General features: G+C 53.4%; 1 protein-coding gene across 5 annotated transcripts in view; it reads left to right on the top strand.

The window, feature by feature from the left end:
* Positions 1-24631, top strand: part of LOC144733375 (ankyrin repeat domain-containing protein 13C-like) — a 49220-nt gene extending 24589 nt beyond the window's left edge. For all 5 annotated transcript variants that reach the window (XM_078615260.1, XM_078615263.1, XM_078615261.1 and 2 more), the window contains 8 exons: positions 461-527; positions 1020-1164; positions 7385-7516; positions 7851-8012; positions 9289-9368; positions 10295-10393; positions 11165-11265; positions 19136-24631. In XM_078615260.1, the coding sequence (XP_078471386.1) occupies positions 461-527; positions 1020-1164; positions 7385-7516; positions 7851-8012; positions 9289-9368; positions 10295-10393; positions 11165-11265; positions 19136-19269 (920 nt within the window). In that variant the 3' untranslated portion in view covers positions 19270-24631. The remainder of the gene's footprint in view (positions 1-460; positions 528-1019; positions 1165-7384; positions 7517-7850; positions 8013-9288; positions 9369-10294; positions 10394-11164; positions 11266-19135) is intronic.
* Positions 24632-25377: the final 746 nt, after the last annotated feature.

Here is a 25377-nt window from a genome sequence, read left to right as displayed (position 1 = left end):
CCAACTCACAGCACTTGCCCCACCAGTCTGTTAAAGGCGACAGGGAGGCCTTTGTCTTTTTATAATTGTGCGTTTTCGTTATTGTATTTGGTGTAATTGTGTGTTTGGACAATTGTGTGATATGTGTATTTATGTAATTGCATGTTTGTGTGCACGCCTGTCTGTGTTTTTTTTTGCTAAATGTATGCTTGTGTAATTGTGCGTTCGTTAGCGATTGTGTATTAGTGCGATTGTGCGTCCGTGCGATTGTGCGCTGGTGCGATTGTGCGTCTGAGTGATTGTGTGTTCATGCAATTGTGTGTTCGTGCGATTGTGTGTGTGCAATTGCCTGTTGGTACGAGTGTGTGTTGGTGCGATTATGTGTCTGTGCGATTGCATGTTCGTGCGATTGTCCATGCGATTGTCTGTCCATGTGATTGTGTGTTCGTGAGAGTAATGGCGCGTTCCATGACTCCTGCAGTGCCACTCGTGTCCCGAATGCTGCCGTCGGATACGTGCAAGGTCTACAAGCACGGAAGCAACATAAGGTGCGGGAGCATCTGTGGTCGTCGTTACATTTCGTTCACCCACTCAAGACTCTTTCACGAGGGTCCCTGCTAAGTTTTTTTCCGAAGCAGGGGGGTGCAGTTTCCCCCTTGAATAATATGCAGTGTAATTATTTTCAAACTCTGGCTTATTCGGACCACCGTGACGCCGGCACACGACGGTCTATGCCCCGTCGGGTGACGTCCCAGGATGTTTGACGTCCCGCCGTGAGCGAAGGGGGCCGCGAATACGGTTTGTACGCACCGCCGCAGTGTTAACTGGGGCAGTCCGCCTGATTCGAACCGTGAGCCTCTGCGACGATTGGCGAACGTGCTGCCGGCTGGGCCACGTGTGTATGTAGCCAACCGTGATAATCACAACCGCGACGCTGCTCCCACTGCGAGGGAAGGACACGTCACAGACGCGTCAAGCGTGTAAACGCATCGAGAACGTGTGAACGCGTCGAGCGCGTGTGAACGTGTAACCCGTTCTAGGATGGACACGACGCTGATCGATTTCAGCGACATGAAGTGGCAGCGGGGTGACCTCAGCATCTTGTTCGGCGGAGAGACGACGTCGAGCCAAGCGTTCACCGTGCTCGACAACAGCAGTCGCGTGTACCAGCGCATCCAGTACAAGGTGCGCGCGACGCTCATCACACCGCCACGCTGCTCCAACTCTCATCACACCGCCACGCTGCTCCCACTCTCATCACACCGCCACGCTGCTCCCACACTCATCACACCGCCACGCTGCTCCCACACTCATCACACCCCCACGCTGCTCCCACTCTCATCACACCGCCACGCTGCTCCACTCTCATCACACCACCACGCTGCTCCCACACTCATCACACCCCCACGCTGCTCCCACTCTCATCACACCGCCACGCTGCTCCACTCTCATCACACCGCCACGCTGCTCCCACACTCATCACACCCCCACGCTGCTCCCACTCTCATCACACCCCCACGCTGCTCCCACTCTCATCACACCGCCACGCTGCTCCCACACTCATCACACCACCACGCTGCTCCCACACTCATCACACCCCCACGCTGCTCCCACTCTCATCACACCCCCACGCTGCTCCCACACTCATCACACCCCCACGCTGCTCCCACTCTCATCACACCCCCACGCTGCTCCCACACTCATCACACCGCCACGCTGCTCCCACACTCATCACACCGCCACGCTGCTCCCACACTCATCACACCCCCACGCTGCTCCCACTCTCATCACACCCCCACGCTGCTCCCACTCTCATCACACCGCCACGCTGCTCCCACACTCATCACACCGCCACGCTGCTCCCACACTCATCACACCCCCACGCTGCTCCCACTCTCATCACACCCCCACGCTCCTCCCACACTCATCACACCCCCACGCTGCTCCCACTCTCATCACACCCCCACGCTGCTCCCACACTCATCACACCCCCACGCTGCTCCCACTCTCATCACACCCCCACGCTGCTCCCACTCTCATCACACCCCCACGCTGCTCCCACTCTCATCACACCCCCACGCTGCTCCCACTCTCATCACACCCCCACGCTGCTCCCACACTCATCACACCCCCACGCTGCTCCCACTCTCATCACACCGCCACGCTGCTCCACTCTCATCACACCGCCACACTGCTCCCACACTCATCACACCGCCACGCTGCTCCCACTCTCATCACACCGCCACGCTGCTCCACTCTCATCACACCACCACGCTGCTCCCACTCTCATCACACCGCCACGCTGCTCCCACTCTCATCACACCACCACGCTGCTCCCACACTCATCACACCGCCACGCTGCTCCCACTCTCATCACACCGCCACGCTGCTCCCACTCCCATCACACCTCCACGCTGCTCCCACCCCCATTACACCACCACGCTGCTCCCACACTCATCACACCGCCACGCTGCTCCCACTCCCATCACACCGCCACGCTGCTCCACTCTCATCACACCGCCACGCTGCTCCCACACTCATCACACCCCCACGCTGCTCCCACTCTCATCACACCCCCACGCTGCTCCCACTCTCATCACACCGCCACGCTGCTCCCACACTCATCACACCACCACGCTGCTCCCACACTCATCACACCCCCACGCTGCTCCCACTCTCATCACACCCCCACGCTGCTCCCACACTCATCACACCCCCACGCTGCTCCCACTCTCATCACACCCCCACGCTGCTCCCACACTCATCACACCGCCACGCTGCTCCCACACTCATCACACCGCCACGCTGCTCCCACACTCATCACACCCCCACGCTGCTCCCACTCTCATCACACCCCCACGCTGCTCCCACTCTCATCACACCGCCACGCTGCTCCCACACTCATCACACCGCCACGCTGCTCCCACACTCATCACACCCCCACGCTGCTCCCACTCTCATCACACCCCCACGCTCCTCCCACACTCATCACACCCCCACGCTGCTCCCACTCTCATCACACCCCCACGCTGCTCCCACACTCATCACACCCCCACGCTGCTCCCACTCTCATCACACCCCCACGCTGCTCCCACTCTCATCACACCCCCACGCTGCTCCCACTCTCATCACACCCCCACGCTGCTCCCACTCTCATCACACCCCCACGCTGCTCCCACACTCATCACACCCCCACGCTGCTCCCACTCTCATCACACCGCCACGCTGCTCCACTCTCATCACACCGCCACACTGCTCCCACACTCATCACACCGCCACGCTGCTCCCACTCTCATCACACCGCCACGCTGCTCCACTCTCATCACACCACCACGCTGCTCCCACTCTCATCACACCGCCACGCTGCTCCCACTCTCATCACACCACCACGCTGCTCCCACACTCATCACACCGCCACGCTGCTCCCACTCTCATCACACCGCCACGCTGCTCCCACTCCCATCACACCTCCACGCTGCTCCCACCCCCATTACACCACCACGCTGCTCCCACACTCATCACACCGCCACGCTGCTCCCACTCCCATCACACCACCACGCTGCTCCCACTCTCATCACACCGCCACGCTGCTCCCACTCCCATCACACCACCACGCTGCTCCCACCCCCATCACACCACCACGCTGCTCCCACACTCATCACACCGCCACGCTGCTCCCACTCCCATCACACCACCACGCTGCTCCCACTCTCATCACACCACCACGCTGCTCCCACACTCATCACACCGCCACGCTGCTCCCACTCTCATCACACCGCCACGCTGCTCCCACTCCCATCACACCACCACGCTGCTCCCACCCCCATCACACCACCACGCTGCTCCCACACTCATCACACCGCCACGCTGCTCCCACTCTCATCACACCGCCACGCTGCTCTCACTCCCATCACACCACCACGCTGCTCCCACCCCCATCACACCACCACGCTGCTCCCACTCTCATCACACCGCCACGCTGCTCCCACTCCCATCACACCACCACGCTGCTCCCACACTCATCACACCGCCACGCTGCTCCCACTCTCATCACACCGCCACGCTGCTCCCACTCCCATCACACCACCACGCTGCTCCCACCCCCATCACACCACCACGCTGCTCCCACTCCCATCACACCGCCACGCTGCTCCCACTCCCATCACACCGCCACGCTGCTCCCACTCTCATCACACCTCCACGCTGCTCCCACACTCATCACACCACCACGCTGCTCCCACTCCCATCACACCGCCACGCTGCTCCCACTCTCATCACACCACCACGCTGCTTCCACACTCATCACACCGCCACTCTGCTCCCACTCTCATCACACCGCCACGCTGCTCCCACTCTCATCACACCGCCACGCTGCTCCCACACTCATCACACCGCCACTCTGCTCCCACTCTCATCACACCGCCACGCTGCTCCCACTGTCATCACACCGCCACGCTGCTCCCACTCTCATCACACCGCCACTCTGCTCCCACTCTCATCACACCGCCACGCTGCTCCCACTGTCATCACACCGCCACTCTGCTCCCACTCTCATCACACCACCACTCTGCTCCAACTCGCCATATCCTCTGCCTTGCCAGGAGATGGCAGTACAGCAAAGTGTTCCCCCCACTCTGGCACACGTGGGCTTTTCTTCTGCCGCACGTATAAACATTCATTGTTTGGCTGAAACCACCTCAATATACAGAGGACCGCAGAGCTTGGGCAATCGTTGGTCGTGTTTGGTTGTACTTCCCCCACACCTCTGATTAGCAAGGTTAGCTACGTACGGCGTGAAAGAAGTTCAACATACATACCATATAGCTGGTTTAACACATGTTATCAAAATCAATTATACATGGAAAACTTTTAAACAAGAGCACTTTCCTCGAGTACATTAAACCCATATTTTTGGTTTAGATATGTTGATGACACGTTGGTTGTCTGGCCACATGGTAAAGATACACTTAATGGTTTTCTCAATCATCTCAATGCACAAAACCCGGCCGTCCAGTTCACTCCCATTCCTAGATATTTTGCTTGAACATGGTCTAAATGGCAAAATAACACACAGCGTTTACCGAAAGCGAACGCACACTGATGCCTATGTGAATGCAGATTCACATCATCACCCCGCTCAGAAATCCTCTCTTATCAAGACACTCATATATCGGGCTAAAACAGTGTCAGATCGTGAAAGTCTAGTGAGAGAGATTAATGTTAAAGAAGCACTAAGACAGAATGGCTACAATAATGCTCAAATTAACAGAGCACTGACTGCCAAATCACGAACGCAAAGCAACACTGCTGAAAGCGATCAGATTGTTGAAACAATCAAAATACCATATATCTCAGGAGTAACTGACAAATTAGCCCGTGTTTTGCAAAAGCAAAACATTAAAGTAAGATTTGGTATAGTATACAAAATTCAAAAACTAGTCTCTTGCCCTAAAGACGAATTACCTAAATTACTAACAGAAGGTGTATATCGGTTTAATTGTTTATGTGGCAGATGCTATATTGGTCAGACAAGACGAAACATCAGCATAAGACTCAAAGAACACCAAAGGAATATTAAATTCTCTCAAACACAACTGTCGGTAGTGGTGGAACATATTTCTCAACAAGGACACTCAATTGATTTTGATACCGTTGAAGTGTTGTGTAAAACGAATTATTTCTGGCCAAGACTACTTAGATAATCCATTGAAATTGAGAGAAATACAAATAACTTGAATCGCTCTGACAGCTACAGGCTTAGTGCGGCCTGGAAGCGTATTATTAAATAAAATATATATTACAATTACAATTCCTTATAGCGGAAATAAATACTAATGAACAAAATTGAATGATTACCAAGCTATTATATAATTACAATACCCTCCTCGCCTCAAATCACTGCACCTAATTGGGTTAAATGATGACGTCACCCTGCTGCTGCTCTATTTAAGACTGGGAGCAGATGGAGAGCTTCACCATTCTGGCGAATTTCCCGATGATGCTGGATGTAATTACCAGCGAAACGTCGTACTCAAAAATTGTAAATGATGTTGAATCACTCTTCAACACACCGGTGGGCTAAAGTAGTGAACGACAGTGATCCCTCGTTTATCGCGGTTAATGGGGACCGGAACCCCTCGCGATAGGTGAAAATCCGCGAAGTAGGATTGGCCCCCTAGGAATTTCCGTATATGTGTGTGTGGGTACCAGAATGTTTAAAATATGTATATTTATACTTTATATATATATTTTACTTAAATCTATTTAATTATAAAATCTTAATATTATACATTCACTCTCTCTCTCTCTCTCATACGATACGTATTATGGTGTTCTACACTCACCAATGACAGTAGTATCTTGAGACTTGACTCCAGAAATGACGACGACGACGATGACAATGACGACGATGACAGACCTGTGCAGTTCGATGAATGTGATGATGAATGATGATGATGATGGTGTTACTGCACAGGTATAATGAGGCCTTTAAATCAGTTCGAAAAATCCGCGATGCACTGAGGCCGCGAAACTTGAACCGCGAAGTGGCGAGGGATTACTGTATTTGTCTTTTTAAAACGTGACACTTTTTTTACTGTTTGGCCGTGTCGGGTGGTGGAGGGTTACGACACATTATTAAATAACGCGATCTAACCCGAAACACCTTTATTATGAGCTCCATGTAGCTGCTGCTGCTTTCCCACACATCTGTGGCCCCTCCTCCTGGCGTCTCTGACTCGTCCTCTCCGTCTCTCTTTCTCTACGGGAGGAAAGAGCGAATGCCGCCTGTCGGGTGCGGTGTTACGAGTTGAAGTTGTTATTGTGAGAGCCAATTTACCATCTCCGTGTTGGTGCTTTATCTGTGCGGGCCCCCAACCCCCATTAGCGTGGATAATCAGGACTGATTGGTTCATACTGTGTCTGCATGGACGATCTGTCCAGGGCTTATTAGGTGTTTAAGACGTGGTGCTGCGAGATATTGTCAGATGGCGGTACGTACGTACGCACACACACACGCATGTGTGGTGGGATTTACTCACAGTTCTTTGAATTTCTTCCCTTAAGTCGACTCGGTCTTATAAAAAATGAGGACTGTGCCTGGTGCGAAGTTGAAGCAAAAAGGCAGCCGGGCGTGGTGCTGGCCACCCCCTCGTGTGCCATGCCGGCCTTCATAGGTGACGCTTGCTATACAGCACTTTCCCCAACAGTCTTTTAAGGCTATACAGAGAATCTTTGTCTTAGTTGTGTGTTATTGAGTGTATTTGTGTGTATGTCTGAATGTGTATGTGTGTCCATATATGTGCGCCTTGCCGGCCTTCATAGGTGCTCACTGACAGCACTTGCCCCAACAGTTTATTAAGGCTATATCGGGGATCTTTGTCTGTGTGTGTGTCTGCTGGAACAGGACGCTGAGGTGGACACGGAGGAGGAGGTGGATGCTCTGATGAGTCGCGACATCGTGTCCATCACGATGTCCACCAAGAACATCGGCTTCCACCGCGCTCACTCTGGCTGGCTCTTCTCCAAAGGAAAAACGGTCTGTGTCTGCGGATTGACTCGCCTCTGCCATAGGAATGCAGAATGGTCACCACGTCTGGCTGACGGCACCATCGATATGGTTTTAGTGTCATCCACTAACCCTGCATATCACAATAATAATGTACAAAGCCTCTGTCTGCGCACTGTTGAATGAAGGCCTTTCCCACCGTGTATCGATCATACTTCACGCTGGTCATTGCAAGTTGGTAAAGTGTCTCCCCTCTTTCTCCCTGTGTCTCTCCATGCCTCCCCGTGGCTCCCCGTCTCTCCCCGTGTCTACCCGTGTATCCCCGTGTCTCCCCATGCCTCCCCGTGTCTCTGCATGTCCCCAGGAGCGAGTGGGGGACTTTGTAGGGGAGCTCTTCTCCATCTCGGGGCTGTGTCTTGTGTCGAGGAAGCGCCGTGAGCATCTCACGGAGAGCGACGTGCAGCGGAACAAGGCCTTGCTCGACAGCCTACGGCAGGGGGGGGCGCCCCCCCACCCCCCCGCCCTGGTGTGGCCCGCACTCACTCAACCTATCCACCCACACACTCACACACTCACTGACCTACTGACCTACTCACGCACTCGCCCACGTACTCACCCAACCAACCTTCCACTTATCCACTCACTCGCCCACCCACCCACTCACTCATTCACTCACTCATCCATCTGTCTATCCGTCTGTATAGCCTAATGTGTGTCTAGCCATCTGGAGTTGGAACAGATGGAGCTTAGTCCACACTCTGCTGTATCGCCTTCTCCTGGTGAGCCAGGGTAAGGCTCCTCCTCAACGCCCACCCACAGCAAGGGAGTTTCACGACATCTGTGTGGTGTTCCACGAACTCCCACTACTGCCTCCACAGCGCTGGAGCACTACAGGCAGCCACGTGCAGCAGCGTAGCCACCACCGCCGCCACCGCCGGCTGTGACAGACTTGACGAGAGTAATTGGGCTTGGGGCAAGACATGTCTTGGCTAGACGGCACCATCGTCCACGGTTGAGACTCACGATGCGAAGGGGCAACCAGAGGAGGCAACCGTGCCTGTGAGGGGGCGACCGCCGCAGGAGATGGAGCGATAAAATCGTGCGCAGGTGCCAGGTGGATTGCTGCATGGCTCGACCGTGAGCGGCGGTGATGGATTGAGGTGGGGGTAGGCCTTCATCCAGCAGTGGATAGATTTCATTCTCTTCCCTACCCTCTCCCCTCCACTCTACAAGGTCGCACAAATGAACCGCAATACCTCGCTGATCTTGTCAAGGAGCACAAACCATCACGCGAACTCCGGTCATCCTCGCAGCAGCAGCAGCTTTTGGTTGGCCATTGAACAAAGACGCTCACAGCATCAAGCACTTTCAGATGTGCTTCTGCGCATTAGGAAGCCACTGGAGCTATGAACTTTTAAATCTATATTGAAAACTCGTTTAGTTTGTTGTCCTTCCCTCACACCTCCGATTAGCACGGTTGGCTACGTACGGTGCGAAAGAAGTTCAACATACATACATCCACTCCTTCCTGTCCCTCCCCTACCCTTTCGTGAAGTAACCTCTATCGCTGTCACTCTGTCCTCAATTTTGCTACGCACCTGCCATCTACATAATTATATTCGGCCACCGTTTTGTAAACTATGTCAAGTGCCTCGAGTGAAGAAGGCGTTCCGTAAATAAAAAAATGAAATAGAGTAAAAGAATATTAACCCACACGACACCTTAATGGAACTGAATGTTGTAATTCTGTGCCGCCGCCCCCATCTACCCTGCCGCCATGTGACACATTCCGCCAACCGCAGCCCAGCAAACGGGACTCTTTGGCTCCGCCCCCAAGCTGCACCGTCCAATGGGAAGACTACATCGCAGCGGAGCCTGGAAGGTAAAGGAGTGTTTGTGGATTACATTTTTTTAAATCTGAAACTTTAACTAATGATGATGATAGTGAAGGCGATGTCGGGAGAGATGATGGGGGATGAGGGAGGCCTTCAACCAGCAGTGCTATTCATTGTTGTTCCACTTGTTTGCCCAGGAAGGCCTCACTGAGTCTCAAGCCTCATTCTCAGGAGGGTCCTGACAAGCCTTCTCAGCAGAGGGCGATGTTGCTCTATGTAATCCAAAATTAGTCATTTGTGCATAATGAGGGTGATAGTAATGGTGATGGTGTTGAGGAAGATGATGATAATCATGGCGATGATGGTGATAGCGATGATGTTAGTAATGATGATGATCATGGTAATGATGATCATGTGACAGTGATAACAATGGTCATAGTAATGATCATGTGACAGTCATAACTATGATCATGGTTATTATGATGTGATAGTAATAACGATGGCAGTAATGGGGGCATCGCGGTGGCGAGATTTTAACTACCTCGCCTGGTATACAGGAGGTCGTGGGTTCGATCCCGATCCCGATGCCTGTATATTTGGAGTTTGCATGTTTTCCCTATGGTTGTGTGGATTTTTTTCCGGATCCTCCAATTTTTTATTCCACAATTCGAAAAGACTTGCTTTTAGAGTATTTGGCTGCTATACATTTACACGTGATGATAAGCCACTTCGCTTCTGAAAAATAGCTATAAAGCTCAGTGGGCCTTACCTGGTGAAATAAAAATAGTTTCATACTAGTTTAGTAATGATCTCGATTTCGGCGATGATCGCGATGATGGCGACAATCTTCAATGCCGCCGCGTTCGAGTGTGACTCGTCGCTGAACCCTCCGCCCCAAACTCTAACCCCGTGACCTCTGACCCCGCTGCCCCTGCTCCCACCCCCTCTCTGCCCCCCCCCCCACGCGGTGCAGGCCTCCGGTTCTTGCTCGGCGTCCCATTTGCAAGGAGACCAAGAAGCATTTCCGCGCCACGGTGGCGATGTGTCCCGACTTCCCCGTCAACCTCCACCTGTGAGTCTGCCGCAGCCTCGCCATGCGATCGCGTCTCTGTCTTCGCCTGCTCGCGTCTGTTTGTGTGGTTGTTCAGACTTTTGTGTGCACTATTCCAGTTGCGCATGCATGTATTGTTGTGGGGAGTGGTAGTGTAGTGGTTAGCGTGCTGCGCTACGAACCCGGCGACCCAAGTTTGATTCCCTCTCATGGTCAACACCGGTGGCGATTATCTGAACTGGTCCTGCGCCTCTCCGAGGTCAACTCAGCCTAAAATGAGTACCTGGTTGGGTATGTAATCATCGCCACTGAGGAGACAAATGCGGTCGGGCGCGGTGCTGATCACCCACCTCTTCATATACCGTGCCGGCCTTGATAGGTACTTGCTAACAGCACTTGCCCCAACAGTCTGTTAAGGCTATATGGAGGACATTTGTATTTGCTGTGTGTATATGATTGTGTGTGGGGAGCGGTAGTGCAGTAGTCGGCGGCACTTTGCTACAAACCCAGCGGCCAGAGTTCGATTCCCACTCACGGACAGTAACGGTGGTGAATTTCTAAACTGGTCCTGGGCCTCCGCTAAGTCGACTCAGCTTAAATGAGTACCTTGTGCGGTGCGTATAAATCGTCGGCGCCCGGGAGACAACGGTGGCCGGGTATGGCGTCGGCCACTCACCCACCTCGTGTGCCGTGCCGGCCTTCACACATGCTCGCTAACAGCACTTGCACCCCAATAGTCTGTTAAGGCGACACGGGGGCTTTTGGTCTCCGCGTGTGATTGTGTGTGAACAGGCTGCTCAATGTGCTGGAGGCCGTGGCTCCATTCAAACACTTCAGCAAACTGCGACAGTTCGTGGAGATGAGACTTCCCCCTGGCTTCCCCGTCAAACTGGGTAAGACCCCTCTCTCCCCGCCCCACCCACTCCCCTCCCCTCCCTCCGTTTGGGGAGGCCTTCATCCAGCAGTGGATCGACAATCAAAGATGTGATTATTCACTATGCTTGGTCCACCCAGGAATGCCAGCTTTTCGCTGTAGAGGGCGATTACGTGTACAGTATGTACATGTGTGTGTGATTGTGTGTGATAGAGGGCAGAGGAACAACGAGCGGAGCACCGGGCAGTTAAAACACAGCAGGTTTGCATAGTAGGGGTACAGCTGGTACATCTGTAGGGGTGTTAGAGAGAGAGCCCGTTATGCATGGCAGCTTATGGCAAACAAACACAGTGGGCGGGGCTACGTGAGTGCACGGGGAGGTGCTCTCTACGACGTCCGCGCCAGGTACCCCGGGGGGGCTGATTCGGAATTATGATCCCCCGGGGCCCCACCCCTCAGCGGGGGGTTGGGTATAAAAGGGGATGTAGTGGAGGGCTCGGGGTTCTTGTTAAGCTAACCAGTGAAGACTGAAGACGTCTTAGCTAGAGCCCTGGACTCCCCTGGTTCGCCGTCCTTATCAGGGCCGAACAGGACCGAGCCAGCGGCGTGGTCCCGAGATCCAGAGCCGGTGCTCTTGTCAGCGCTGGTCTGGGACTCAGGGTACCGGGCCCGACTTACCAGTGTCGGGCCAGATAGCCTCCCCTAGCCCATTAGAGGAGGACTAGGAGGCAGGCTAGGAAGTAGCTAGTGCGTGTATCCCCAGCTAGCCGGGTGAGGGGGCCGACACCCCCTCTAGTGTTGTATGCCACAACTGTGCTGTGTGAATAAACCCGTGTGCCTCCAACTCCGGCGTCCAAGAGTCGTGAACTCTATTACATCTGGTGTCAGAAGTAAAGATCTACGAACATGGACACGCGCCGGACAGCTCGAGTCAGGGTACCGGAGGGGGAGGACACCATTGCAGTCGGGGAGCCCGGGACGGCTGAAGAAAACACGGAGCAGTCGGGGTCGGATGCGTCCACACCGCAGCAACAGGAGAATGGAGAGCCGTCGACAGAGGGGCTGAGGCAGGCGCACGCTAAGCTGGCGGAGCTGCTGTACGCCGCTGCCGCCATGCTGGACCAGATCACACAGCTGGGGGCTGCTGGACCGCCACGGGGCGACGGCAGCCGGCGACCACAGCGCCTTCCCGCCATTTCGACGGAGCACCACTTTGAAAATCCCGCCATCGCCGCAGCTGCTGTTGAGGGCGTGGCCGGGTTGAGCATCGAGTCCAACGGCGGGCATACAGTACCTGCCGCGTCATCACCAACGGACGGCACGTCACCACGGGTGCGACCGGCGATGCCATCGGTTGTTCGAGCCGCGGCACAGCCGGGTGGGGGAGACGGAGTCGCGGCACAGCCGGGTGGGGGAGACGGGGGAGTGCGACCTTCCGCGGCAGCCGCCGCGTTACATCAGCGGCTACCTCCACTCAAAGAATTTGTGGGCGAGGAAGGCGACTGGGGCAGCTTCCAGCGGCGCTTCCTCGCTCACCAGGAAATGGCGGAGTGGACGGACGCCGAGGCTCTCCGCGCGCTGCCGGCACTCCTCGACAGCGATGCCCTTGCCACTCTAACATCGGCACCGAAGGAGAGGCGCTCCACGCTGCAGACGGCGATGCAGCTGCTGGCTGCGGTCTACGGTCCGCCGTCGGACTGTCGGCAACTCTTTTACGATCGCCAGCGGGGGGCAAAGGAGTCGCCCCTGGCGTACCGCACAAGCCTCCTGGCACTGGCGAAGGCGGCCTTTCCACGGATGGACATCGAAGGTGTCGAGGCCATGGTCACGGAAAAGATACTCCTGCTGGCGGACGACTTGGAGATCGTCATCGTCGCACAAGACGACGCGGAGATGTGCTCCCTCCAAGCGGCACGACTCCTCCACGCAAACCTGCTCGCGCAACGACGGAAGGCCAGCAAGGCGGCGAGCGGGCGTGCCGTGGCTGCAGCCACCCTCCCGGCGGAAGAGATTTGCGCCATCGACCATCAATGGCAGCAGGGAGCGGGAGTACGGGCGGACCGGGGCGGTTCGAGCCATCTCGACCATCCATCGTCTTCGCCAGCGCTCCCGCGCTGTTACAACTGCGGCATCCGGGGCCATGTCGCCTCAGAGGGCCGCTCTCCTCGGCAGCGGGGGACGACACCTCGACGGGACGCCGGCCCTCTTCCCAAGCTCCGTCATCATAACCCGGCGAGTCGCGGCACCCCTCATGTTTGGCCCACGCACACGCCCGTCACACACTCAAACACCGCGGCGAAGGGGGGGTCGATATCGCGCACCACCGCACCAACACGCACCACTCTGGGTACTCATATCGAACCCAGCCAGTGGTCCGTGTTGGCCCATCGTGTTGTAGCCGCATCGTCGGGGTCGTCTGCCGTTGTGGGGCACATCGACGGGGTTGAGGTGCGCATCCTGGTCGTTACGGGAGCATCGGCAACCATTATTTCGGAATTGATTTACAATATTCTCCCTGTCCAGAGCCGTCCTTTGATGCCCGTTAACGTGCCATTCTATGCTGCTAATGGGGGCTCACTTGGCATCATTGGACAAAATCGAGCCCAAATTTGTATCGGGGATATTAAATTGTCTGGGCCGATTTTTGTTTCCTCCTCGCTGGCGGTTCCGTGCCTGCTGGGGACGGACTTCCTGGCCAAAATGCCGATTAGGATATTAATCGACCAGGGATGCATCGAGCTCCCGTCGGGCCGACGCATGGCATTTCTACCATCCCCCGTTACGAGTCGGACGGCGTTCGCGACGGTGCCGGCGTTCGTAGATAGAACGGTGCGCGTTCCTCCGGGGGCACAAATGTTGATTCCTTTGAAACTTCGGCGGCCTTTCGCTAAGGGCGTTGGGGCCCAGGGGGTTCTGCTGGGGCCGTCTAGGGCCGGGGTTAGTGGACCTCATTTACTTCCGGCCCAGACCATAGTGAGAGGGGACGGAGACCCCTTCATCGCGGTCCTCAATGTGGGCTCGCAGACGGTGGTGGTCCCACAGGGGACCGTGCTTGCTCACGCAACGCCGGTGCCCTGTGAGGAACCCGTCGTGAATCACGTGAGTGCTGTCCCTGCGCCGCGACCACATTCGGACAGCGATGAAGGGTGGCTCGAGGCGCTTTGTGCGGGATCGACGGACCTGTCAAATTCAGAGCGTCAACAGCTTAAAACACTACTGCGGGAATTTTCCGACGTTTTCAGTCGGGACAAATACGATTTGGGCTGCACTCATCTGCTGCGTCACCATATTGATACGGGTGACAGCGCGCCAATACGCCAGAATCCTTTTTGGTTAAGTCCCGCCGAAAAGGACCATGTCAAATCGGCTGTTGATGAATGTTAGCCGCCGACATCATTTCTCCTTCCACCAGCCCTTGGGGAGCGCCGATCGTCCTAGTTAAGAAACAGGACGGCTCGTTGCGGTTTTGCGTTGATTTTCGGCGCCTTAACAACATTTTGGTGGCCGACGCATACCCGCTCCCACGGATGGACGAATCGCTTGACGCCTTGGCGGAAGCGCGATTCTTCTCCACATTGGATTTACTTTCGGGATTCTGGCAGCTTCCTCTGGACGATGATTCAAAGCCTAAAACTGCCTTCCGCACACCGCACGGCCTGTTCCAATTCAACCGGTTGCCGATGGGACTCCACTCAGCGCCGGCAACTTTCCAGCGTTTGATGGAATTAGTTTTGGCTGGATTGCAATGGGACTCGTGCTTGATTTATTTGGATGACGTTATCGTCTTTAGTCAAACATTTGACGAACATCTCCAGAGGTTGCGGGCGGTTTTCCAAAAGATGCGGGCTGCTAATTTGAAATTCAACCCCAAAAATGTCATCTATTACGCGAATCGGTGCGTTATTTGGGACACATCGTGGGACGCTCAGGTATTGCTACCAATCCCGCCAAAACGCAGTGCGTCAGCTCCTGGCCGACTCCCACCTCGGTGGGGGAGGTCAGGAGTTTCATTGGCTTCGCATCCTATTACCGACGATTTGTCGCGGATTTTGCGACGATTGCGAAACCCCTACACGCTTTAACATCAAACGGGGTTCGGTTCCACTGGGGACAGGAGGAGGAGGCTGCTTTCCGCTCCCTTCGGGACGCTCTGGTGAAAGCTCCTCCCTTGGTTTACCCCGATTTTTCTAGGCCCTTTTTGCTTGACACCGATGCGAGCAACACGGGTATTGGGGGCGTGCTTTCCCAGGTGGTTGACGGCGTGGAACGGGTGGTCGCGTACGGTAGTCGGGTGTTGTCTCCTGCGGAGCAGAGATATTGTGTCACCTGTCGGGAACTGTTGCCAATTGTCTATTTCATCCAACAGTATCGCCCATATCTGTACGGTCGGCATTTCACCGTCCGCACAGATCATGCGGCACTACAGTACGCCCTGCGAGTTCAACAACCATCGGGACAATTGTCTCGATGGTTGGAGATTCTCCAGGACTTTGATTTTGAAACCACCTACCGTAAGGGCGTTCGCCACACCAATGCGGACGCTCTGTCGCGCATGCCAACCACCTCCGAATGTGCATGCCTCCTGGGGTCTGGACGTTGCAGGCCTCCGGGGGACATATCGGTTCCGGTCTTGGCGGCCGCCGATGACGACGAAACATTGATTACTAATTCGATTGCACAACAGGGAAAAGATTCCCTGTTGGGGTTGCCCGTCACTGAATGGGGGCGCCTCCAGATGGAGGATACCTCCCTCCTCGGGTGGCGTCGTCGCGTCGGCGGTGCTGGGCGGGGGAGGGGTGATGCCGACGCATGGGAAATGGTGCAAGGTCTGCTGATGCATTGGGACGGGAAATCCCGTCGACACCGGCTGGTGGTCCCTTCTGGGTTGCGGGGCAAGGTGGTGTGGGCCGCTCACGAGCGCCTCCTACACCTGGGGACCCAAAAGACCCTCGCCTTGCTCCAACTTGATTTTTTTTGGCCAGGCATGACGAGGGATGTCGGGGATTTATTGGGGTCATGCCCTCGGTGCGCGCAACGAAAACCGCCAGCACGGGAGTCAAACCCACCCTTGCAATCAATCAAAGTGTCCAGAATAAACGAGCTTGTCGCGCTGGATATTTTGGGCCCATTCCCCGCCACCCCCAGGGGCAATAGATATTTGTTGACTGGTGTGGAGTATTTTACGCGCTGGCCTATGGCCTGGCCCCTTGCCAACCAGTCGGCAGCAGCCATCGTGGAGGCCTTTGTTCAGGGATACGTCCTGGACAAAGGTGCTCCGGAGCGGCTGCTGACCGACCAGGGCAAAAATTTTTCCGGCAAACTACTCCAACAAGTCTGTGAGCTCCTGGGCACGAAGAAAATTCGTACTTCCCCGTATCACCCGCAAACTGACGGGATGGTCGAGCGTCTGCATCGCACCATCACGTCAATGTTGTCACAGCAGGTTTCGGACTCACAACCGATTGGGACCTGCAAATTCAAGGGGTCTTGGCGGCATACCGAATGGCCCCCCATGCAGCTACGGGATTTTCCCCCTTCTACCTCATGTACGGCCGCGAACCTAACCCGCCTGTTCGTGCCCAGCTGCAGATCCCCGCGCCGCAGGGAAAAATTAAATTGGCTGACCATGTAAAATTTAATCTGGCCAAATTAACAGAGGCACGGGATGCTGCCATGCAAAACTCTGACCTCCGTCAGAAAGCGAATGAGCGGCTCAGACTGGGTCGGGCGCACGTGCTGCAGTGGAAGCCGGGGGACAAGGCATGGCTGCACTGTCCCCAGGTGCCACTTGCAACCTCCTCTAAGCTGGTGCGGCCGTGGCGGGGCCCTGTGGAGGTGGTCGAGGTTTTGCGCCTGCAGTGCGTGCACATCAAATGGAGGAAGCGGCGGTGGTTCGTGCACCCCTCTAGATTAAAACCCTTCGTTGCGGTACACATCCCCACTTCACACACGCGTGGCCAAACATGTGGGGGGTCGACCGACTCACTGGATCCGTCTCCGTCGCTCTCATCAAATGCCTTGCCGGCTGTGCCACCTCCAGGTGCATCAGGAGTGACGGGCTCACGCCCGATCACCCCTCCTGGGGATGCCAAGGGTCACGCGGCGTCGGATGAGGACTCACTCCAAGACGGACAGTTGCCACCTGACGGTCCGCCACCCGGGGTTACCCCGTGTGAGGGGCCCGCTGCAAGGACGCGCGCTAAAATGCGCAGACTGTTGTGAGGCCGGAACATGTGTACATAGGTTGTGTTCATTGTGTGTTGTGTGAGTGGTGTGTTCCCTGCTCATTGGATGTACATATGTTGGGTTCGCCATGTGTTGTTGTGTGGTGGATTCCCTGCAAATTGTATATAGGCTGTTTTTACGGAATTCGTATTTATTCGGGGAGGGTGCGTCGGGTTGTTTCTCTTCTCGCTGCTGTGTTCTTGTTGTGTTCTTGTTGTTGTTCTTGTTATTGTTGAAAAATAGTGAGGCACACGCGCGGTCAGGGGGTAAATGCGCTTTTATTGTCATTTTTTTTTGTATGTTGGCAGCCGGGACGGCTGCAAGCTATGCGGGGGGGGTGATGTAGGGGTGTTAGAGAGAGAGCCCGTTATGCATGGCAGCTTATGGCAAACAAACACAGTGGGCGGGGCTACGTGAGTGCACGGGGAGGTGCTCTCTACGACGTCCGCGCCAGGTACCCCGGGGGGGCTGATTCGGAATTATGATCCCCCGGGGCCCCACCCCTCAGCGGGGGGTTGGGTATAAAAGGGGATGTAGTGGAGGGCTCGGGGTTCTTGTTAAGCTAACCAGTGAAGACTGAAGACGTCTTAGCTAGAGCCCTGGACTCCCCTGGTTCGCCGTCCTTATCAGGGCCGAACAGGACCGAGCCAGCGGCGTGGTCCCGAGATCCAGAGCCGGTGCTCTTGTCAGCGCTGGTCTGGGACTCAGGGTACCGGGCCCGACTTACCAGTGTCGGGCCAGATAGCCTCCCCTAGCCCGTTAGAGGAGGACTAGGAGGCAGGCTAGGAAGTAGCTAGCTCGTGTATCCCCAGCTAGCCGGGTGAGGGGGCCGACACCCCCTCTAGTGTTGTATGCCACAACTGTGCTGTGTGAATAAACCCGTGTGCCTCCAACTCCAGCGTCCAAGAGTCGTGAACTCTATTACACATCTCCCAGTCATCTCAGTCAACCCATGGCACCTGGGTCTATTCCGTGACCTGCCAGCGGGCGTTCAACACTTCACATGGCCTTAAAGTGCACACAGTCTGGCACAAGCACCGTGGTGACGTCACCGCCATTTAGTGGAGAATGCCGGTTGTTGCTGTTGATGGTGTGATGACAGTGGGGAGCGGTGGTGCAGCGGTTAGCGTGCTGCGGTACAATCCCACCGACCCAAGTTTGATTCCTGCTCACGGCCTACTCCATTGGCGATTATCTGAACAGGTCCTGGGCCTCCCTAAGGTCCACTCAGCTGAATGAGTACCTGGTACAGTGTGTCAACTTTGCCACTGGGGAGACAAAAGCGGTGGTGCTGGCCACCCACCTCCTCGTGTGCTGTGCTGGCCTTCATAGGTGCTCGCTAACAGCACTTGCCCCTACAATCCGTTAAGGGTATACAGGGGATCTTTGTTTTTTGCGTAATTATATTGCTGACTGGACAAATGCGGGGTGGAAGTTTAAGACATTTTCCCATTGATTCAATGCCGTGCTGGGAGATGGAATGGAACCGGGGAGCTGCTTCGGATCGCATATCCAGCTTGCCGACCAGCACCGTTACCACGGCATCGTTACCATGGCACTGTTACCATGACACTGTCACCACGGCGATAGCGACTATGCTATTACGACAGTGAGGAGAATGCAGCTGATTGCCGTGGCATCTCTTCCCCCCGCCCCCCACACAGACGTGCCGGTGTTCCCCACCGTGAGCGCCACCGTAACGTTCCGCGAGTTCCGCGCCCAGGAATCCTTCCCGCCGGAGCTCTTCCTCGTGCCGCACGGATACACCGAGGATCCGGCACACTTCCCCGACCTCTGAGATAAACAGCTCCACTCCGTCCCACCCTCCATTCCTCCATCCCTCCCCCTTTCCCTCCCTCTCTCCCTCCATCCCACCCATCCTCTGCACATCGTTGGCTCTCTCTCTCCTGTCTCTCTCCTATTCTTAGGTTTTTTCGGTAAAGTCACGTAGGTAAAACATCAAAATTAAAAAAAAATTGTTTTATTTTATTTTCATTAATTTTGATGTTTTACCTACGTGACTTTACCGAAAAAACCTAAGAATATGATTCCTTGCAGTCACGAAAGCTTCAAATCTAGAATGAATGTCTCTCTCCTGTCCATCTCCTCTCTCTCCTATCTGTCTCACCCCCCTGCCCACCCCGTCATCATGACACAAACACATTTCCCAAAATGAGAGAGACATTTCCCAAAACCCTCGTTAAAATGACACGAAAAATTAAGCGAACAAAGTACGCCAATTTCCCATATCCGTCTCTCCACGTTACAAAAGTTACAGGCATGGTAATTAAGTATATTATTTACGTGTCCCAGAAGGCCATTATTTCACCAACATTGTTTCGGGGTTCGACAACTCTGGGTGGCCCTCCTCCTCATCCTGAACCTGCGACCCCCTCTCCCTGCCACACGAGTCGATATCGCCAGACGTTGGGCGTCCAACATTTCGCTTCACGTGCCCTAGGGTGCTTCCGTCAGGAGCGGCAATGTGACAACGTCCAGCATGTGGAGTGAAACTGTCGGGCGTCGCGCCGAATGGTACATGCAGCGCGACCGCAGCACTACCGAAGCACGACTGCAACACTACGTAGCGCTACCGAAGCACAACCATAACACATACCATAGTATAACCGCAGCACGACCACAAAACTACCGCAGCGCTACCGCGAACGCCCACGCGGTGTTTCCTGTCTTCCCAACGTCTCTCCCCTGTCTCTCTTTTACTCGCCTAACCCAGGATGGGAGAGGGGGGGGCTCTCCTCTCATTGCGCTGCAACGTGCTCAACGCGCTGTATCTCTGTGTTTGTGTCGCGGCCCCCGAGCGCGAACACCTTTGTGCGTGAACCCCTTCGTGTTGTTCAGAGATAACGAGAAGTGTCCCTTTCTGCGCGTCGACCAAGCCGAGAGGCCCTCGCAGAGACAGAAGCGAGGAAATTATAAACAAGTTGGCATTGCCGGGTAGAAAATATCCAACCCCCCCAAGTACTCAATGAGTGCTGCTCAGGCTGATGGACATCGGTGTTTGCGGGCCATTTCCAAGTGGTAGGCCTCTTGTTGCCGTGGGCCATGTGAAGTCATGGGCCTTGTGAAGTGAAGTCACGGGCCATGTGAAGTGAAGTTACGGGCCACGTGAAGTGAAGTCACGGGCTGTGTGAAGTGAAGTTACGGGCTGTATGAAAATATACGGTAATGCTAATGGGGCGAATGGGCCAGGACAAATGGGACAGAAATATAGTGAGAAACGACACAAAGAGAAACAGACAGACAGAGTGAAACAAAAACAAGACTTCAGGAAAAATTAGGTGGATGATAAAAACAAGACGGTTCAAACGAGTTGGACAACCCCAGTGGACATGATTAACGAGATGTAGACATTCCAAACAAGTCGGTACAGATGAGATGGACGATACAGATGAGACGCACTTAATGAGACAGACTGTCTCGTTTTGGGGGGGGGGTTGAGTTGCGTGACCCGCACACCAGCATTTAATGATGAGGAGTGTCCGACTAAATGTTTATGACTGCTGTAGCCGACTCGACTAAGAGAAATTAGTAAACACGAACTTCCGCTGAGCCTCGACTAGAACTCCACAGGCCGCAATGGCCGTCGGCAATGAAAGCGACGACTCGATTGCCATCGCCCGTCCCAACTGTGCGAGTCTGGAGATTTAACCAAATGATTCGGTGCTGTTGCTGCTGCTGCATTGGCAGTGATGCACAAGCACAAACAACAACAAAAGCAAACGCAGCTCTATACACTCGTCAAGAACAACAATGTGTGTGTGTGTTGCCTTTCGAAAGGGAGAGAATATAATTAGGTGATGTTTTGAGCAATGGTTCCTTCGTCACAGTGTCACAGCACGTGGAGAGAGAGGCGAAAGTGTGTGTCGAGTGGTTTGTGTCATTTGCGAAAGGGCGAGGTCTGGGAATGCTGACGCGTGACATTTTAATCGTTGTGCTACAAAAACAGTAATCCAATAACAGTTGCGTATTAGTCGGCAATGCAAATAGTAAATATGATTCATCATGTTTGGGGGCTAGATCCTCATGTACGTGTAATGTAATTTTTCTAACAATAACCCTCCACCACCTGACCGGCAAGGCCAATCAAATCAAGTTTGTGACACCGTTGACAAAAATATCTGTCGATATCAAATGTTTAAGAAAGGCGTTTCGGGAGAAGACGTTTACTTTCTTAGAGCGATTTTAACAAATGACAATTATTCCAAGTGGTATCTTTTAAACGAAATTACGTTTGGATACGACCAGACTTTTATTTTTGAAAAGAACAATTTAACGGATGACAAAAAACAAGTGGTGTCACCCGTCGAACAAATATCCCGGACCAGCAAAATTAATTTTAGCGTGTCCAGCATGGTGCTGAGTACATTCTGGTGATGCGATGACCACATTCCAGCGAGAGGTGTTACCGGCGGTAACTCAATAACCCACATTCACGCTTTTAAGATATCCCACGCGGAGGTTTATTGGAATGCCTTGCAAATCGATTTCATTCATCATAATCGATTTTGTTGGGGTCAGATCGCCGCGTGAGCAAGATCCCAATGTTGTGTCATCCACAACAACAATAAAGTTGTTACGTGAACAAATGCACTGATATCTTATTTTTGTGCCGGCAAAAACGTTAAGTTGTTGAGCGATCTATGCACATTTAATTCTGAGGTACGGACGTTTTGCTGGCAGTTGCAAGCAGCAGCATCAGGCGATCGCAATTGTGATGACATGAGAATGGTGATGATGTCACAATAGTGATGACATCACACTGCCGAAGGCTCAAAACTGGAGGAGATTTTTCACGATTCTGGCTACCAATGCATGATGCTGCTTGTTGTAATTACCCAGTGAGATGTCGCACCGCATTGTGATGTGTGCGTGGATCCCCCTGCTGCACACGGCCGTGCTGAAGCATTAACAAATCAGTGCTAATGTTCACGTGGAGAAGGGGTGGACGACACAACGTTGGCATTCTACTCACGTGACGATCTGACCCCCCAACAAACTCGGCCACAAATACCTGCAAGCGTTGAAATTCTGTATCACTGTTATCCTGTAATCCTCTCCATTAGTGTCCGTAAGACAAACTTGACAATTCGATAATTTTGCCTGCTCTCAACCAACAACCGCTGCTCTTTCCGGACACTTGAGCTATTGTGGGTTATCGAGTTTTTATTTCCTTCTTCCGTAGCTTAAGTTATTTACCGTGACACAATGTACAACTACGTAGGGAACAGTGAGGAGTGATTGATGTACACCCAGTAGCGGTGTCACGAGCGTGGGCCAGGCAGGGGGTGCCTTAGCCCCCCCGGTGCCCAAAGCTACGAGTTGGGGCCCCCTTGACAACCACCATGAGGTTTGTTTCAGCAGTGTTGGGGCCCCACCTGATTGATTGCCGCACCCCTTGAACCGCTCGGTAGAACATAGACAACGCCGAGTGATGTAGCAGCGTAGCTCGCGATGTTCGCTGTGTCGCGCTCCAACCTGCCCTCAGGTTGTACCGGCGTGTGCTGTTCGGCACGATGTCCGACGTTTCACTACACGTGGCTGGGAGTCAGCTTCTTCCGAAGTTGACTCCCAGCACTTGGGCGGAACGTGATGTCCGACGTTTCGCTCCACGTGGTTGGGAGCTTCTTAAGTTCAAGTTTCTGAAAAGCTCCCGGCATGTGCAACAGAACGCCGGACGTCATGGCTCTACCGCGTGTTTGATTGGCAATTCGGTTTCTGAAGCAGCTCCAGGCATGGGGAGCGGAACGTCGGATATCGTCCTGAAGGACACGAAGTGGCATAACCCGATAGCACAATGCGGAGCCACGCGGCACGAACACCTCCGCAGTCGTAGCACCTGCTTTAACTTTGCGCATGATTATAAGATTAATATATAATATTACGATACGGTAATGATCGAGCATGCGTGCCTTATAGTGGCAATGGATACGTGAACAAATATTTAAAATTGAACAAAAAAAAATGGTACAATGTGAAGGCTTATTATAATTGTACACTTGTGTGAAATTGAAATATTGAAATCGGCTTACAGAAGACGTGCGTGTTGAGATTTGTATAGATGTGGGGGTGGGGGGGGCGATCGGAAAAATGCGCAGCCTGATTTGAAGCATGAAGGTCCCTTGTAGGGTGTGGGGGGGGGCGGCACAATTGGTCTATCATCATCATTGATTCCCCAAGGATTTCAGAATATTATTTTCAGAATCAGAATATGTATATTGGAGGAATCCGATGAGCTATAAAGCTCTTTTTCACAAATATTTAGAAGGGTTATACCGTTACAACAACAAACCATTAAAACACACGATCGGAGTGCAAAGTATAGGACAAGTCACTTAAAAAAATAAAAATATACTTTTTTTTACATCTTACCAGATAAAACCCACTGGGCTATGAGGTTATTTTTCAGAAGCGACCTGGCCACAAATGATCGCTCGCCCAGAGTAAATGGCTGTCTCCCTTCACTCATCGAGAGAATCACTCCCTGCGCAGACCTGTGGATGGCACGGGGCTTCATCACGAGAGAATCACTCCCTGCGCAGACATGTGGGTTGCACGGGAAGCCAGGCTTGGCGAGCGTGCCCCGAACGAGTCTGGGTACTCAGGGAGAAGACACGGGGGGGGGGGGGGGGTACTAAGGGTGTGCTGATGAGTCATAATTAGGATGAAACTGGTCCACAGTAACACTTAATCACTGGCCGCCTATCAGTCGGTCAAATTTGTCAAATTGTATTGTGATGGTGACAATGCAGTTCTACAAGAACTGTTCGTGGTTTTATTTGCAAGAGGCACACACATGGCTGGGTGTGCTTTTTTCTCGTTTCTGTGCTCTGCACTTTGCGCATCCTATTATCTGCACATTCATTAACCCTTGCAACGCCACCAATCCTATTATCTGCACATTCATTAACCCTTGCAACGCCACCCTTCCTATTATCTGCACATTCATCGTAATGCCACTCCTGCTCTATCAGGCCACGAATTTTTCAGATCGTCCTTTGTAAGTTATGTATTTACTGTATATGCACATGGGGGGGGGATGTTACAAATTGTCAGCAAGAACACGTGTTTAAAATATATATGAACAAAATGAGCTTGTAAATTAATTTCATTTACCCTGAAATTAAATGGCCTCGGATGTGTTGAGCGTGATCTGGTCATTTGGGGGTGATGGCACGAAGATTCGTACGGATACAGTCACAAACCGAGATTTGAAGTTTTCGTGACTGCAAAGATCTTTGGTTTTTTCGGTAAAGTCACGTAGGTAAACAAATAAAAAGAACTAAATTAAATCACAAAAATAAAATAAAAAATGAGTGACTTAATTTAGTTGTTTTTATTTTTGTGATTTAATTGTTTTCATTTTTATTTTTTTACGTACATGACTTTACCGAAAAAACCAAAGAGTATAGTCACCCCCTTACTTTATCTCAGACCAGTTCAGGCCTTATTGGTCACCCCTTGCCCTTACAAATCTCAACGTTCATCCTATAAAGTCCCTTCACAAGGGAGAAACACAAATAGATGAAAACATTTTTTTTTGCCCGTATTGAAACGGCTTTACGCCCTATGGACCTGAAAACTCAATTTCCCTGTACACGAACACTGATAAACCGTCTGGGTTGACAGGTATGCATTCAGGGCCGTCCGTATAGGGGGAGCGGGGCCCGGGGCAAACCCCACCGTGTCCCCACCCCCGACGCCTTCAAACTAAATTGGAAGTATTACATCTGACACCACCGTGACGTCGAATCACGGGGCCCCCAAAAGTGCGGGGCCCGGGCGGTCGCCCCAATTCGCCCTTACCTAGGGACTGCTCTGTATACAGTACTGTACACACATTGGATGTATATACGCGTATGGGATGCATACGCGAGTAATCTCTGCT

The sequence above is a fragment of the Lampetra planeri genome, chromosome 46, assembly GCF_965212315.1.
Source record: "Lampetra planeri chromosome 46, kcLamPlan1.2.h2, whole genome shotgun sequence".
NCBI classification, from domain to species: Eukaryota; Metazoa; Chordata; class Hyperoartia; order Petromyzontiformes; family Petromyzontidae; genus Lampetra; species Lampetra planeri.
Note: the sequence above shows the minus strand (reverse complement) of the source record. Positions and strands in the feature narration are given on the sequence as shown.